Here is a 17,166-nt window from a genome sequence, read left to right as displayed (position 1 = left end):
CACTATCCCTTCATAGACAGTGGATCTGTTTCACTACAGCAATTAATTTTGTAACTTGTCTATGCCTTAATTGACTTTTCTCTAATACTCTATTAGATAAATGATCGTTTTAGCATTACATAGTTTTGCAGCTTAAGTGGAAAGTATGTGGTTCAGAGGATGGTTTATTTCTGATTTAATATTATCACAATGAATAATTGGGGCGGGACGATGGCGTGGTGGTAGCACTGCTGCCTCGCAGTTAGGAGGCCCGGCTTCGCTTCCCGGGTCCTCCCTGTGTGGAGTTTGCATGTTGCTCCGGTTTCCTCCCACAGTCCAAAGACATGCAGGTTAGGTACATTGGCGATCCTAAATTGTAGTTGGTGTGTGTATGTGTCCTGCAGTGGGCTGGCGCCCTTCCTGGGGTTTGTTTCTTGCCTTGCGCCCTGTGTTGGCTGGAATTGGCTCCCGCAGACCTCCGTGCCCCTGTAGTTAGGATATAGCGGGTTGGATAATGGATGGATGGACAATTAATAATTGCTTTTGATAATCAAAAAAAGTATCACAAAAAAATAACCTTTCCTTGTCACTGGATGCCAGCCTGACCTGAAACAAAGATTGGCAAACAGTTAAAATCTTATATAAAAATAATGATCTATAATAACAAAAGGAGCAAAGAATGAAGATTTATGCAGTAAGCAAGAAAGTAAACTTTATTTTTATATATTACCTTTCAGGGCCATATAGTCGCAAAGTGCTTCACATAGATAATAAATAAATACATATATTCATGCATAAAACAAATAAAAAAGCTGATAAAAATTCCTGTTTAAAAAGATTTGTCTTCAGCTTTCTTTTAAAATTATTTCTAGTAGCCTTGAAGGGCAGGGTCAGAGGAAGTGAATCCAAAAGTCTTGGAGCCATCACCTCGAAAGCCTGATCACCAAGAGTCTTTGACTGAGTCCAGGGCATAGTTAGTAAACTGACCAGAGGACCTAAGAGTTTGACTCTGAGAGTAAGGAAAAAGTTCTATCACATACTAGCTCATAAAGTAACAACATTCCTGAGCTCCAGCACATACTCGAACAATAACCCATGCTTAGTGATAGAATACGTACAGCAGGACCCAACCTGTCCACAGTGGTGCACTCTCTAATGGTTGATGGGAAACTTGTCCCTATAAATTTAAGAATAGTTTCCTGCTCATAAGTAAAAACTTCCAGGGAACTTCTCCTGTCTCTGAGGCACTCAGCTACCTGGTAGCTGCTGACCTGCATTTCTACTTTTATGGATTCCTCTAACTTTAAATGGAAAAGCTGAACATCCCTGTAATGGTTGTCAGCTCACAATAATTTAGCAATGTGTCCTTCTAATACATTACTGACTATCACTCTTTTGAATCCTATCAACTCTTGGTCTACAGCACCTCCTAACTCTGGCACCTCCTTCCAAGACTGGCAACCTATCACATTATATAAAAGAAATATTACATAAACTGTAGTAATTTTTAGTTTTCTTTTCTTTTTAGTAATTCTGGTTTATTTTTGTTTAACATAATTTGTCCCCACGGGGAAAATAAAGTTCAATCTATCTGCTCTCAGAAAGATTTTATCATATAATTTACTTTTGAAACATACCCTAACAGATACTGTTTCAGCATTCTTTATTAGGTAAAGCTTATTGTCTGGACAACAGTTTTCAAAAATGTTTATCCTGCTTTATATTTATTTATGTTTCTGTGAGAAAAGCACATTTTAGTGTGGTTATGTTTTTAGGGAGTTTGTATGATAGCTATGCAAAGCATATCATTCCAGCTAATATCATAGACATCTTGTTCTTAGAGCAAAATATGGTGATTAATCATGTTCAAGTTGACAGAGTTTGCATTTCTTGTTATTAGCAATAAGAAGAGGAAACTGACATTGGAAAATATCAATAATTATTATAAACTTTACATAATGTTTGTTAAATATAAGTAACTGGTTATGAATTATTCTTTGATGGGGCAATAAAGGCAACATTTACTATAGTTAGAATGTAGTGGTACAGTATTTCCTGCTACAGAATAATGTAACAAGTTGGATTGCTTAAGGAAAATCTCTCACTTTCTTATCCAAGCAACAATCTGGATTAATGGAAAAATGTTAGCACAATATAAAACAATACAATAAACATGAATTTATTAATTCTTCTGAATCTTGACCACATACTTTTTATACAAAGCAGGATATGAACAATTGGAAGGGGAAAAGCAAAGGAACCAAATTACACTTGTTGAAAGAAGAAATTAATTAGGTATTTGTTTATTGAATTAGGAATAAGCTAATCATACTTAATGATTGTTTTGATCTTGACAATTGAACGTAAGAAGGGAAAAAAGGAAATCCAGTACCAATATATCATGCATGTAAGATACGAAATACAGCACAAATCAATTTAAGGTATTTTTACTTGATTAAATAAAGGCTTGTCATAGCCCTTTCTAAATTTCTTTTAAACAAATTCTTTATTACAGGGTCATACTCAATGATGTCTTGCAGTGTCACCCCGTTTACCTTTGTATCAAACAACCAGACGTGGGATGCTGCCCAGAGTTATTGCAGAAGTACATTTACAGACCTGGCAACAGTTGAAAATGAAGAGATAAATCAGCAGCTGGTAAACATCTCTCAAGGGAAATCATTCTGGATTGGTCTGAGACGTAACAGAGACAACTGGCAGTGGTCAAGTGGGGAAAAATTTACTTATACTAACTGGAATAGAAACTTCTTCTGTGCATTTGTTCAATCAGATGGATTCTGGAATGATACTATCAGCAGTACCAAAATGCCTTTCATGTGTTACAATGGTAGGCAATCAAATAATTATACAGATTGTGGATACCTATTATTAGGAAAAAGTTAAACAGAATTTGAATGGAGTAGTTTAAAATTATAATTTAGTGAATAAAAAAGACATTGGTTGAGGAACATGGGATGGCTGATAGTTGAGACTGTGAAAATATAGAATTAATTTTTTGTCCAAAGCACTTTTGCTGGTGGAATCTGAAAAACTGAGTTGCAAAGAGCTGCAAATGAACATTTATGGGGTTTCAGCAATTTTCAGCTTGGTGATATGTAATTGAGCACCTCTAGAACTTTATTTTGATTGATTGGCCAAGTTAGGTTCACTTCTAATATACATTTTAGCATTCCAACTAGCAGTAGCATGGTGTTGTGCCACATTAACCAATAAAATGTGTCATTTTGCTTGACTTCTCATTGCATCCCAACCAGGAAAGAGAACACCAACCATCGCGGAAATGCCCTTTCATCCATACTGTCTAACCATGGTAGCTTCCTGGCTGGAAAAGGGAATAACAACTCTTTTGGTGAGGATACCATTCATCCCTGCTGTCTGTCCATTATGATGGCCCAAATGGGTAAAGAGACACTATCTATCCTGGCTGGAATGCCACTCCATCTCTGCTTTCTATCACAATATTCAATATAATTTTCTTTTACTCTGCACTTTCCCAGAGCTGACATTACTTTTTCAGCATATTCGGTAACAAATCCTAGAAGGGACTATAATGCTCCCAAAATGAATCCATCCATTCACTAATTCAGAACCCATTTTAGCAGCACTGTTGGCAAAGCAGGAACCAACCCTGAAAGGAGTGTTAGTTTATCACAAAGAATACCCACAAACCATTGTTAATTTTGTGACAGATAAGGAGCGCTATCACTCCCTTGAACCCTCTGATCAAACGTCAGACGCCACATAAAAGTCCAAATATTGATTTTATTAATAATGTTCAGTGCACAAAGCACCATCTCCACCACTATACTCATTAAATAACCACAATACTACAATAAACAATCCTCCAACTCCCAGACGCGTTGCCCTCCTACCACCCAGCTCAGCTCGCCGTCTGGGAGCTGTCACAGTCTTTTGATAGTCCCTGACCTGGAAGTGTTCCAATCCCCAGGTTATGTGATCCTTATCACTTCCGGATCAGATAAAAAGTCCTTTTCTTCATCCCGGAAGTACGTCACTTATAGGACACATATGACTCTCTATTCCTCCCTGCAGCGTCCTCTGTTGGCCCCTGGGGTATCCAGTAGGTTTGTAAGGGAAAACTCCATAGTCCATGATTCCCTGCTGGCATCCGGGGCACCTCCATGCTGCAGGGAAAGCTCCATCTGGCAGCCTGGGGGTTTTGGCCATGATGACAAGCCGGCCATAGACCACAATTTATAATAAGTGCATTTAGAGCTGAAAATCATACAGTACGTTGGCGCATCTTTGGTTTATGGCCAAAAAAAGAAAGGAGGTCAGGTTATACAGGAACTGGACTGGGACTTGAAACCACTCTGTGGGAGCCTAAAGCAGCAATGGTTTATGAAAGCTCCACCACACCACCATATCCAGCCCTGAATACAGAAAGTGGTTTGGTTTGACTTTTCTATATAAATAGTCAATGAAATGGTCTTTGGGGATGGCATATTTAATGACCTACTTAGCACTACTGTCTCATATCTGCTGGACATGCACTTTGTTCTGTGCCTGAGTGTATTTTCTCTGATGCACTTTTCTTCTCTACCAGGTCGACATGGTAGGCTTGGTAGGTAGGCTGAGACTAAATAAATATTAGTAACATTTTTGCTGTACTGTTTACTTTTGTCAGTACCCTGTATCCTTCTGTCTTATTGAATTATTATTATTAACTTTCCTACATACAAACACACTTACTGTGTTTCTATGGTTGACAATGGATTAATATGAAATAACTGCCTTTCTTAATTGGAAACACCCTGAGAGTATTAAACATGTACAAAGATTTTTAGTGTATACTAACTACAGTACTATAACCTCTTCATTAAAAACATTTGTTTGGTAATAGACACTATTAATTCATTAACAAAGAAGAATCATAAAAGATTCATTTGGACCCTAGATGCTCAAGAGGCTTTTGAGAATCATAAGTACTGTATTTACTAGAGTATTACAACATCAAGATCCTAACTTACAGCTCATGGTAGAGGTGGATACCTATAGTACAGGGTTCAGTGCTATTCTCAGTACTCAGTTTGCTTATAGAAGTTTAATTCATCCTTGTGCAGAAACTTATGACCACTGAACAGAATTATGATGTGGGAAATTAAAAACTTTTTGCAATCAAATTGGGTTTGGAGGAGTGGAGGATTGAGGGAACCACTTTTCCATTTATGATTTATAATGATGATAAGAATTTGACTTATTTAAAGGAAGCAAAATGATAAATTACCATTAGTAAGATTTTCTTTGTTGTCTAGTCATTTTTATTTGTCCTGGAAGTAAAAATAGCAAGGCAGATGCTTAACCTAGACTTTACAAGTCAGAATATTTATCAGCAGACCCTGAAACATATATTACCTTATGAGAAAATATTTAGGAATTACCCTAACCATGACTTTAGATGATTTAGAGGAGTTGATTAGGTAGGCCAATGATTGAGCCATAGAAGTTTCCTGAAGAAATTTGTGAGACTGAGTCTTCTGAGATTGTTGTGAGTGACAAAAAGACCAGGGGCCTCATGCTTAAATGGTGCGCACGCACAGAAATGTTGCGTAAGAACTTTTACACGTTCAAATCGCGATGTATAAAACCTAAACTTGGCATAAAGCTACACAATTTTCCACGGTACCTCATACCTTGTCGTACGCAAGTTCTCTGCTCGGTTTTGCAGACTGGCGGCACCCAGCGTCAAAGCAGTGCTACTGTTCCTGTGTGGTTACTCCTTATTTTCCTGACATGTCTTTATAAATACACTGAAACTAACTGCATATTTCTTATTAGTGTAATGCATCTGATTGTAATTAACTTGTAACAATATAATGGTCCAGGGAATAGCCATAGTATTCCAAATACCATAACTGCTTTAGCGTTGTTACTCTCACTGCACCTTCTTCTTCTTTCAGCTTCTCCCATTAGGAGTTGCCACAGCAGATCATCTTTTTCCATTGTGGACTGTGCCCAGTTGTTTATCCCGGTCAAGACTCCCAAGCCTCTTGAACTGATTCCAACAGGGCATCATGGACTTTGGAGTTGTAGTGCACAGCCCTGGTGGATAACGTCGGGGCCGCCAGGCATCACTCCAGAGAGAACCAGGGACTGCTATTTGCCCTATGCCCCGGGAGTACTTCCAAGTCACATGAGCGGAAGGGATGATGTACTTCCGGGGTGAAAAAAAGGGCTTTTATCTGACCCGGAAGTGATAAGTAATTATAGACTAAAGGATGAGAAACACTTCCGGGTCAGGAACTATAAAAGGACCATGGGAACTCCCAGACAATGAGCTGAGCTGGGTGGTAGGAGGGCAACGTGTCTGGGAGTTGGAGGATTGGTATTGTGATTATTATTATTATTATTATTGTATTGGTTAATGAATAGTGTGGAGTGGAGGGTGCTTGGTGCACGTAATTATTATAATAAAAAGAATAATTGTAGCACTTTTACCTGGTGTTTGGCGTGGTACCTGAGAGTTCAAGAGAGTGATAGCGTCCCCTACTGCTATACCATATTACTCTCACTGCAGCACTCAGAGTATTTATATAACTGTATCTGAGTGTGAATCACAGCAGCAGCTGATCGGAAAGAGAATTATCGGTATACAGCATCAGGCACACGCTACCTCAGCCACGACAAAACGTTTCAAAGCCTTTCCTGTACGGACCTTGTGGTTCAGAAACAGTTTCATCCCAAGAACTATAAACGCACTCAATCATTGCTCCTTGTAGAACTGTTTGTACTTATAAGTACAATTACCTCACTGTAAACTTGCACTACAGTTATAATATTGCACAACCTGAGCCACTTAATAAAGCGCATATTTATATATATGATGACGATATCATTAAATAATAATTTAATAAAGATAAAATGCAGCTAAACATGTTTATTATATTATACAGGTAAAACTTTAACTTCATTTAAATAATCTATATTCTTCACTGGGACTGGCGTGAAGGATAGAATAATTAAACATGTACTACGGAGATATTTCAATGTTCCTTTAACTTTTTGAAGAATCAGCGCTCCAAGCTTACAGATGGCTTAACATCTATTACAGAGCTGATTGTGTGGCGATGCCAATATATATTGAATACAAAACAGAAAGAGAAAATAACGACACAGCTAAAAACGTAGCGGCAAATTTTGACAAAAGTTAAACGCTCGTGTCATGAGCATGAGGCGGCTATACAGTGTCTGCAACGGACGTGGCCATCTGCCATTCATAAGATACCATATTGACATTGGCGGATGAAGGAGCCACCGATTCTTTCTCTGTCCAGGGCCGCCACAAGCCTAGAGCTGCCCATGAGTACTGCTGCAATAAATAATTTCATCGAAGGTCGTGCACAATCACTGTGCCGTAAAACCCATGTTTAATAATGTGCTTTAACCCCTATCATCATGAAAATGATATCATGTATACATCTCAGTATTTTAGTTATTCAGAGAGCTGTAATATCACGAATGTAATGGATTCTGTGTCCAGTCAGAGGAAGAGAGCCGGTTTAAGAAGCAAGTAGTGATTCACACACATAGAGCATATAGAAGATCACATACAAACCAAAGCATTTAACGTGCTAATTTAATTACAATGTGATTTGAGAAACTGGTTAATTAAACGATTTTAAGATGATGTTTATGATGTTCTACTTTAATGACAAAATAAACTACATGATTAAAGTGGAACTTTCGAGATTGAAGTTGACATTTCGTGCTTTTTTCCCCACTGTGGGCCTTTTTTTTCTCTGTACCCTAATAAGCTTTCATATGACACTCAGACCGTGGGCTACGACTGGCATTTTCACGGCGAATTTAATATCTGAGCTTTCAAATTTCTCCAACACGCTATGTCACTTGATCAACTTCCTTTTGTTGATTATACCACAGTTTAATTAAACAAATAGTATGTTTTTCCTTTGCCTCCACTTGGTATTCGCTGAAATTGTTATATTTTCCCCCGTGCTTTTCTGATTGTCTTTTCACAGAAGGCTGAGCTTAAGGTTGATTTATATTGATTTGCATATATCGATAGTTACTTTCCACGCTGACCGGGATTTATGTAGTGGAAGAATGTGGAAGTTGGAGTACGCACAGATTCCTGATTCAGGATTTTTCTGTGCGTAAGCACATTTCGGCTTTTGTGCTTACGCCATGTTATAGTGCGAATTCTACACACGGCGTTATACATGAGGCCCCCTACACACGGCGTTATACATGAGGCCTCAGGGGCCTCATGTATAAATGGTGCGTAAACACCAAAAATGTTACATACACCATTTGCAACCATCACTCCGAGATGTATAAAAACTAAACGGTGTAAAGCCACGCTCATTTTCATGACAGCCTCACACTATGCGTACAAACTTTTCTGGTGGGATCTGCAAATGCACTGCACCCAAAATTAAAGCATTGCTACTGTTTTAGTGTGGTATTACTTTCTTTTTTAGAGTCACAACCATGAGGCAGGCTTTATCAAATACACTGAAATTAATTGCATATTGTTTATTAGTTTAAGGCATCTGATTGTAATCAACCTGTAACCATACAATTGTGTATGGAATGGCCAAACTATTCCAAATACTATAGCTGCTTTAGCATTCTTACTATCACTGCTCCACTGAGAGTATTCTAACCTATTTTATCTGATTAGTGGTGTCTCAGCTCTAGAGCATCTGATCAGAAAGTTGCATAGCAGGTTTTGTCATTAATGCAGAGGATTATCAGGATACAGCTTCCAGCCCTAGAGTACATTTATAGCACACATTGCCTCAGAAAAGAAGCCAGCATCTGCATGGACTCCACTCAACCATGCTACAGTCTATTTGAACTTCATCAATCCAGCAAATGCTTCAGAGCCTATCCTTTCTCATTGTAGCATACAATGGCAATAAAGTAATTCAATTTCATTCAGTAAAAAAGCATGTATTTATAGATAATTATGACTGGCTTCTAAATCAATTTAGATTCCTAAGAGCTATCCTCTTGGAGCTGTGTACTGTTAGAATACTAGGACATATAATTTATATAATGTTTATGATGAAGTGCATGTTACATTTTACAGAAGTGTTAACTTAATGTAAATAATTTATACTGTTAATAATTAAACACGTGGGAGTATGATGGCGCACTGGTAGCAATGAGCTAACGCCCCATTCAGATATTGTTCCTGCTTTGCACTTTATGCTTACTGGGACTGGCACGACCCTAAATGGGGCACCAGCTGGATGGAAAAACATGTATAATTAAACATTTTCAATGTTCCCTAAAAGTATTGAAGAATCAGTGTTCTAAGTTTATAGCTGATTTTATATTTATTACAGATGCTTATTGTGTGGCATGTGGTTACATGGAGAAAGAAAATAGGACAGGAATTGGGGTTTGGTTCATACACAGCCCTAGTGCAATAAATTACTCCATCCAAGATCTCGCGCTTCTCACCTAGCATTTTGCTGTAGGCAGGAACAATACCTGGATGGGTACTGCTGTGCCACGATGCCCCAACAAGTTTAATACATTACATTTAAGGCATTTCATTATGAAAACAGCATCAAGTATACATCTTAATATTCTAAAATGTTCAGAGATATGTAATATTATGAATGTAATGTATTCTGTGTTGCAATCATTGTCTGCACATTCCTGTCGGTGTAAAAGAAAGCCTGTTTAAGAAGCATCAACTGGGGTGGGGAACCCTAATATGCTCCCGTATGACACTCAGACACTCGCCTTTTCACATCAACTTCAACATCAGACCACTTCTTTCTTACTTTGGGCACTTTGCAAGTTTTTGAACTTGAATTTTTCAGTGCCACACCATCAATTCCCTTTTGTTCCTCATATGACTGCCTAAGTATGTTTTCCTTGCCTCTACTTCGCCTAAGCAAGATCACCACTTTGCATTCAGTGAAATTCTTTGTTTTTTACAGATGCTTTTGCCTTGGTCTTTTAGCAAATCACTGAACAAAATGGGCAATGGAGGTTGTACATGGGAATGAGTTTGCCAAATGCAAAACATTTTGAATATACTGTATATTTTAAATCACTAATATTTACAATGTTCACTTTCAATATGTAGTAGATATTTAATGCATGTGTTAGCATTAAATTGCTATCATATGCATTACATTTCACTCTGCAGTCAGCTTTTTAAAATCAAATCAACTCTGGATTGTTTTTACCTCCTTACAACTTTGGATGTGTTGTCAACTTGATATGTGTACAGTAATGCAGTTGTCATTATACTCTCATCTGTCCAATACTCTATATTTTACCATTGATTGAGCTCCTCCTGTATAAAATGTAATGTACTTTGCCAAATTTCCTCAGCAAATGCAGTTGGGACTGCTTATAGTGAGTCTTCTCATTCCGGATGTATATAGGTATAAAAGAGCTGACAGTCCACCATTACAAACTATAGTTTTAAATAAAAAAAACATGTTCAGCTTATCTGAACATAACAAGAAAAGCTTTTGACCATCATCAATAAGGTGGGATATCCTGTTCACTTGTCCACACACAACGTTAGATTTAACTGTAACTTTGTTATCAGATGGCTTTCACCTTGTGGAGTTTCTTTTATCCAAAGTTCTAGAAACATTTCTTGGATGTAGGATGACCTCTTAAGAGTCCCATGTATCCCTAAAACTCTGGATGTTCAGTTTTCCTTAAAGGGACAGATTTTTCTTGCCGCCTCTGTGCCATTCACCAGTAATTTTTAATTCGTTTTCAGACTATACACTGTGTCTGTAAGTCAGAAGATGCTTTTAACACCTTCCTAGCAATCTTGTGTTCTCTTCTTGGCACTCAAAACAGAAGGTTAGGCATTTCTGCAGCATATACTTTATACATGTCAAGATTCAACAAAAAATCCAAATAGTATGTCGAGAAGACACAGAATATGTTGCTGAGTGAAAGAGCATTTGAATAGCAAGAGAAAGTGAAAAATGTTTAGCATTAAACCACAAAATGTCTGAACTGCAAAATGGAATATAAGACTTTAAGGTACAACTTTCAATGACCATTTATCCACATTAATAAGATCTGTGTTTGTGTGTGTGTCTGCTCACCTTGCAGTGGACCAGTTGCCTGTCCAGGGCTTGTTCCTGTCTGCCGCTACCCTGCAACTCTGCTCTAGATTAGCGGGTCTAGAAGATGGAAGGATGAATGTTAGGAGGCTTTTTTGAATCCACCGTTCAAGATAAGTCACGCCACAGCAATGCAATAGGACATAGGTTTGAGGTGCCTATTCCAAAACTATCTGCCTATTTTCTCTGAACCATTCTGTTATGTATTTCTTTGAATATTTTGGATTACAGTAATCCCTCCTCGTTCGCGGGGGTTGCGTTCCAGAACCCCCCGCGATAGACGAAAATCCGCGAAGTAGAAACCATATGTTTGTGTAGTTATTTTTATATATTTTAAGCCCTTATAAACTTTCCCACACTGTTAACATTATTAGAGCCCTCTAGACATGAAATAACACCCTTTAGTCAAAAGTTTAAACTGTCCTCTATGACAAGACAGAGATGACAGTTCTTTCTCACAATTAAAAGAATGCAAATAGATCTTCTTCTCTTCAGGAGCAGAGAATTTCAGAGGGAGAGAGAGAGAGAGAGAGCAAAGAAAAGCAAACAATCAAAAAATCAATACTTGTGCTTTTAAGTTTGCGCGCATTTTAGAGGAGCGTTAGTATCTTCTAAGCAAACAGCCTGTGTGCAAACAGCCCCTCTGCTCACATCTCCTCCGTCAGGCACAGAGAACGTCAGAGAGAGAGAGAGCGAGATTAAAGCAACAATCAAAAAATCAATACGTGTGCTTTTGTGCTTTTAAATATGCCGAGCACCGCAATAAAGCAGCATTTTTTTAGAGGAGCGTCAGTATCTTTTAAGCAAACAGCACCTCTGCTCACACCCCCTCCGTCAGGCGCAGAGAATGTCACAGAGGGTGAGAGAGAGGCAGAGACAAGCAAACAATCAAGCTCCGCGCGGGATGCATATCTTATAGCATTGAGGAGTTTTAGTTAATATGTAATACATGCTCTGATTGGGTAGCTTCTAAGCCATCCGCCAATAGCGTCCCTTGTATGAAATCAACAGGGCAAACAAACTGAGGAACCGTGTAGCATAAATTTAAAGACCCACTGTCTGCAGAAATCCGCGAACCAGCGAAAAATCTGTGATATATATTTAGATGTGCTTACATTTAAAATCCGCGATAGAGTGAAACCGCGAAAGTCAAAGCGCGATATAGCGAGGGATTACTGTATTGTTTTTGATCAGCATCAGTTTTTTGGCAGATGGTCTTTGATTTTTTTTTCATGCCCTCTAATTAATTGAGAAATTTACGGTTGCCTCAATGACAGCAAGCTGTCCAGGCCACCTGAAGCAACAAAGCAGTCCAATACCAAAAGGCTTTCAGCATCATTCTTTACAGATATTGGGCAGTTCTTCTGTTCAATTGCATTCAAATCGTATTATGTAATATCACCTACTGTTGAATTCTTCTCTGTACTCATAATATTTCTATTGCACTATTGTATTGTATTGAGGATTACTTGTGTTCTGTTTTGCGTATTGTATTGTATTGAGCCCCTTTTTTGACACCCACTGCACGCCCAGCCTACCTGGAAGGGGCCTCTCTTTGAACTGCCTTTTCCAAGGTTTCTTCCATTTTTTTCCCCTACAAGGTTTTTTTTAGGAGTTTTTCTTTGTCTTCTTAGAGAGTCAAGGCTGGGGGGCTGTCAAAAGGCAGGGCCTGTTCAAGCACATTTGTAGCACTCCTTGTGTGATTTTGGGTTATACAAAAGTAAATTGTATTGTATTGCATTGTAAAATAATCTGTACATCATGTCATTATTCCAGAACATATTTTTCCGGAAATATTGTTTAACAAGCAGATTATCAAGTTCAGTCATAAATTTCTCAACTTTTTAAATCAGGTGCTTATTTTTTTTTATGTCCCATGTTTACTCAGGCTATTTCTAAGAGATGACTTATGTACCTTGACTTTCACTAGGCAAGAGATACCTTTAGATACTTTTAAGTTAACTCGGGATCCTTAGTACTAGGATGCTGTACCATGTTAGCCATTATGAATGTAGTGAAAAGTCAAGCAAAATGGCACCTTTTATTGGCTAACTAAAAAGATTACAATATGCAAGCTTTCGAGGCAGCTCATCTTGCCTGAAGAAGGAGCCTGAGTTGCCTCAAAAGCTTACATATTGTAATCTTTTTAGTTAGCCAATAAAAGGTGTCATTTTACTCTGGATCCTTATAAATTCTTTAAGCATCTTTCTGTGCTGATTTTGAGTTTCATCCTTTTGTAAATAATCCATAGCACAGTACAATGATTAACATTAATTGTTTTAAAATTGCTTTGTGCCCCATTATAGATACAGTGGAACCTCGGTTCACGAACGTCTTGGTACACATACAACTCGGCTTACGACCAAAAAGTTTGCCAAACTTTTGCCTCAGTTCACAACCACACACTCGGTATATGAACAAGCCAGTTTCCCTTTAGGTTTGTATATGTTCAGTCTCTCCCTGTGCATTTCCTGTGCCGCGAGCAAGAGAGAGAGAGAGTGACACACACACACAGGCGGGCGCGCGAGAGACATACACACAGAGGCGCGAGAGACACACACACACACACAGAGGTGCGTGAGACAGAGTCACACACACACACACACACACGAGACAGAGGCACACACACACAGGCGCACGAGACAGAGGCACACACACAAGCACTCCAGGCTCGTGAAAGAGACACACGCACACACGAAAGAGAGACAGAGCGAGCAAGCGAGAGAGGGAAGGCTGGACGCATAAGGTAGAAAAGACATGTTTTTGTTTTCAGTTCTGTTTCCAGCGATCGATTCATAGCGTGCTTTGTGGCAATGTTACTTTTCTTGGTGATTTATTAAATTACGGATTTTTCAAATGTTCATTTTTTTCCCTGTGCTCAAAACTCATAAAAAAAAAAAGTGTTTTTAGCGAGCGGTTCCTAGCACTATAGCGCATACTATTGCAGTGTTAGTTTTCTCTGTTGTTCAAGGTTTTCTCAGTGTTATTCAATGTTTTTACATATAGTTTACTATTACCCTGCGCATTCTATGGTATAATTAACTATATTTGTGCTTAAAAACTAAAAAAATATATATTTACATACAGTTTGTACGGTCTGGAACGGATTAATTGTATTTACATACAATCCTATGGTGGAAATTGCTTTGTTTCACAACCAAATCGGTTTACGACCAGAGTTTTGGAACGAATTATGGTCGTGGACAGACGTTCCACTGTACAAAGACACCAACAACTTTCTTCTGGGAGACTGTAGTAGCTGTTGTGGCGGACAGCTGGGGATCCTGCCCAGCCTGGATGCCTAGAAGGACCAGCAAAGGGAAAATACTTATCCTGGACCATGAGAGGGCAGCTGCCCTGGTCTGCATTGGAGCCATGGGATCACTACTTAGAAGCTCAACCCTGTCAGGGCCTGTGGCCACCACTAGGAGGTGCCTGGAGGATTATACAGCCCTGGACTGCAGCAGGGTGGCACGGTGGCGCATTGTGTAGCGGTACTGCCATGCAGTTAGGAGATCCGGATTCACTTCCCGGGTTTCACTTGTCCATGTTTTGGACATCTGGTGTCGTGTCTGTCTGTGTATGGGGGCTGTCTGGCTGTCTTATCACACTGTACTAATATTGGCATAATGTTTTGCATCGGCATAGTGGTTAGGATTACTACCCTGTAGATCCAGGACTCTGGATTTTAATCTTGTTTCCGTCACAACCTTAGTAGAGTACACACATTCTCTCTGCATCTGCATGAGCTTTCTTGGGCCTCTGGTTTACCTCCCAAATTCTAAAGATTTGTTTATTAGGTTATTTAGTGTCTTTTACTCTTGATCTTGTGGGAGTGAGAGTGTCCTGTGGTGAACCATTCCACCATTCCAAAGCAAACTTCTGCTTGACCCTGCTAAGATAGGCTCTAGACTTCAGTGACCACAGATTGTAAAGTAAGTGATGAAAATTAACTTATTGTTAGGAAGTAACCCTGGTGAAAAGCCCCAAATCTTTTATTGTATATTAAAATCACAATAAAAGATTTTTTTATTGTATATTAAAATCTATTTATTTTAGTTGAAGAGAATTTTTAAGAACAATAGTAACTTAAATTATCAACAGCATGTAAATTACCAGCATTAATCGGTTAACAAAAATTAAATTAATGAGCAGTGACAGATTAAGCAGATGCATAGCATGTAATCAATGTTATCAACTGAGCAGACATTACACACATACTGTACATTTAGTTTTAGTTTCAGGTTATTAGTACTTGTGTCTCAGTGTGGGCAGTGCCTTGTCACAAAGCTTCATCAACAGAAAATGCAGTTATCTTAATATGTTTAATATGCCACAGCATTGCAGAGTTTTTAACAGTGGATCGTGATGTGCTGTGCTTGAAGGCTCATCAGTACTGTCATTCTAAAGTAGGCCATCAGTTTATTTTTAAAAGAGTAATGTATCAAATCTGCTCTATTGGCATTGGATCTGTGCATAGCAGACTTTCTTTGTCTAACATTGCTGTGCTTAACATACAGCTGCTCAGGAGTTAAGCTCTGGAACTACTTGATTCATTGCAGACTGCAATTTCAAAATGTCACTCAAAGATTAAAAATAATCTCAAGGAGTTTGCATCTGTAAGTGAGATGACAACATCTGTTATGTTTACTTTACAGATCTTACCCTATTCTTTATTGCTTTTCACCATGAGTAATTGTAACACCTACATTTATATTCCTGCATGTAAGTGTATAAAAATTGTATTATTTGTTCCTGGCTTTCTTCTTTTTTCCCCGTGCTTGCTTCTTAATCTAAACGTTGACGTTCAACTATTTATTCATGTTTGATATTAGTTTGTATCCTGTTTTATTAATGTCATTGTTGCTATTGTATTCTTTTGACTATTTTTGAAGAGGTTTGCATGTTCTCCCTTTACATATGTGGACTGAGTGTGTCATTAAGCACTCTCAATTGCCAAAATCTGTTTACTGTATTCCTACATATGTTGTTAGTCTAGTTTAGGCTTACAGGGAGTTCCCCAGGTTTTGCATGTTGCTTATTAAGTGAATGACCTGAAATGTTGCTATGACAGATGTTCAGTATTTGATGTATATTATATGCCTGTAGAAATGCAGTATATACAGTACATGGAAACATTTTCATTTCTACTTCTGCTATTATAGTTATGAACACTGTTCAAGCAGTGACTTCAATAGTATTTTAAAAAATAAGCAAAGTAGATAGATAGATAGATAGATAGATAGATAGATAGATAGATAGATACTTTATTAATCCCATGGGGAAATTTACTTACTCCAACACAGCATGCTGATAATAAAGATAGTAAACAATATTAAATTAAAGAGTTATAACTATGAAAGTATAACAGATAGACAATAATTTTGTGTAATATTAACGTTTACCCCCAAGTAATAATTCACTGAAAAAACACTCTTTCAAAGTTTTAAAATGAGTAGATGACATATAGCCTGAATTATAAGGTATCAAAAATAAATATAAAACGAGTCTATATGTGTGCAATGATCTTACTTCTCGCAAAGGAACTTTTAATAATAAAAAAGAAAGCATGTTTGAAATTTGCCATTTGCTTCAAGTAAGAAATGGCTTCAGAACACACTTGTTATTTGATTCTGGCATTGTCTGACTATGCTGGAAGTATTGAAAGTCACATTATCAGGAGAAAATGGAGTTCTGTCACAGACAATAAAATTTTATGGATTAAGCTGATAGGTACAACATGAATGACATACTTTGACAACTATAGAGGAAACTATGTTTTACACTTGCAAACTACATATGTCCATGCGGACATTTTTGGTGTGACAAAAACTAAAAGTTAATTGCTGAAAACCCATAACTAAATATATAAAAAAAATAAAACTAAAATGACAAACTAAAATTAAAAACTAAAACAATAAATACTAAAAAAAATGAATAACTAAATAAAAACTAACATTAGAAAATGGCAGAAAACTAAAACAATAAATGCTAAAAAAAGAATGAATAACTAAATAAAAACTAACATTAGAAAATGGCAACAAAAAAAAACTAAAACTAAATTTAA

The 17,166-nt window shown here is 37.7% G+C and overlaps 1 protein-coding gene across 1 annotated transcript in view; it reads left to right on the top strand.

Annotated features, from left to right (window-relative positions):
- The window catches only part of LOC120539115 (secretory phospholipase A2 receptor-like), a 63,376-nt gene that overhangs the window by 11,127 nt on the left and 35,083 nt on the right, over positions 1-17,166 (top strand). The window contains exon 3 of the mRNA XM_039768886.1: positions 2,495-2,827. Coding sequence (XP_039624820.1) covers positions 2,495-2,827 — 333 coding nt within the window. The remainder of the gene's footprint in view (positions 1-2,494; positions 2,828-17,166) is intronic.

The sequence above is a fragment of the Polypterus senegalus genome, chromosome 11 (assembly GCF_016835505.1).
Source record: "Polypterus senegalus isolate Bchr_013 chromosome 11, ASM1683550v1, whole genome shotgun sequence".
NCBI classification, from domain to species: domain Eukaryota; kingdom Metazoa; phylum Chordata; class Cladistia; order Polypteriformes; family Polypteridae; genus Polypterus; species Polypterus senegalus.
The sequence above is the reverse complement of the archived record's forward strand: the minus strand, read 5'-3'. Positions and strand labels throughout refer to the sequence as shown.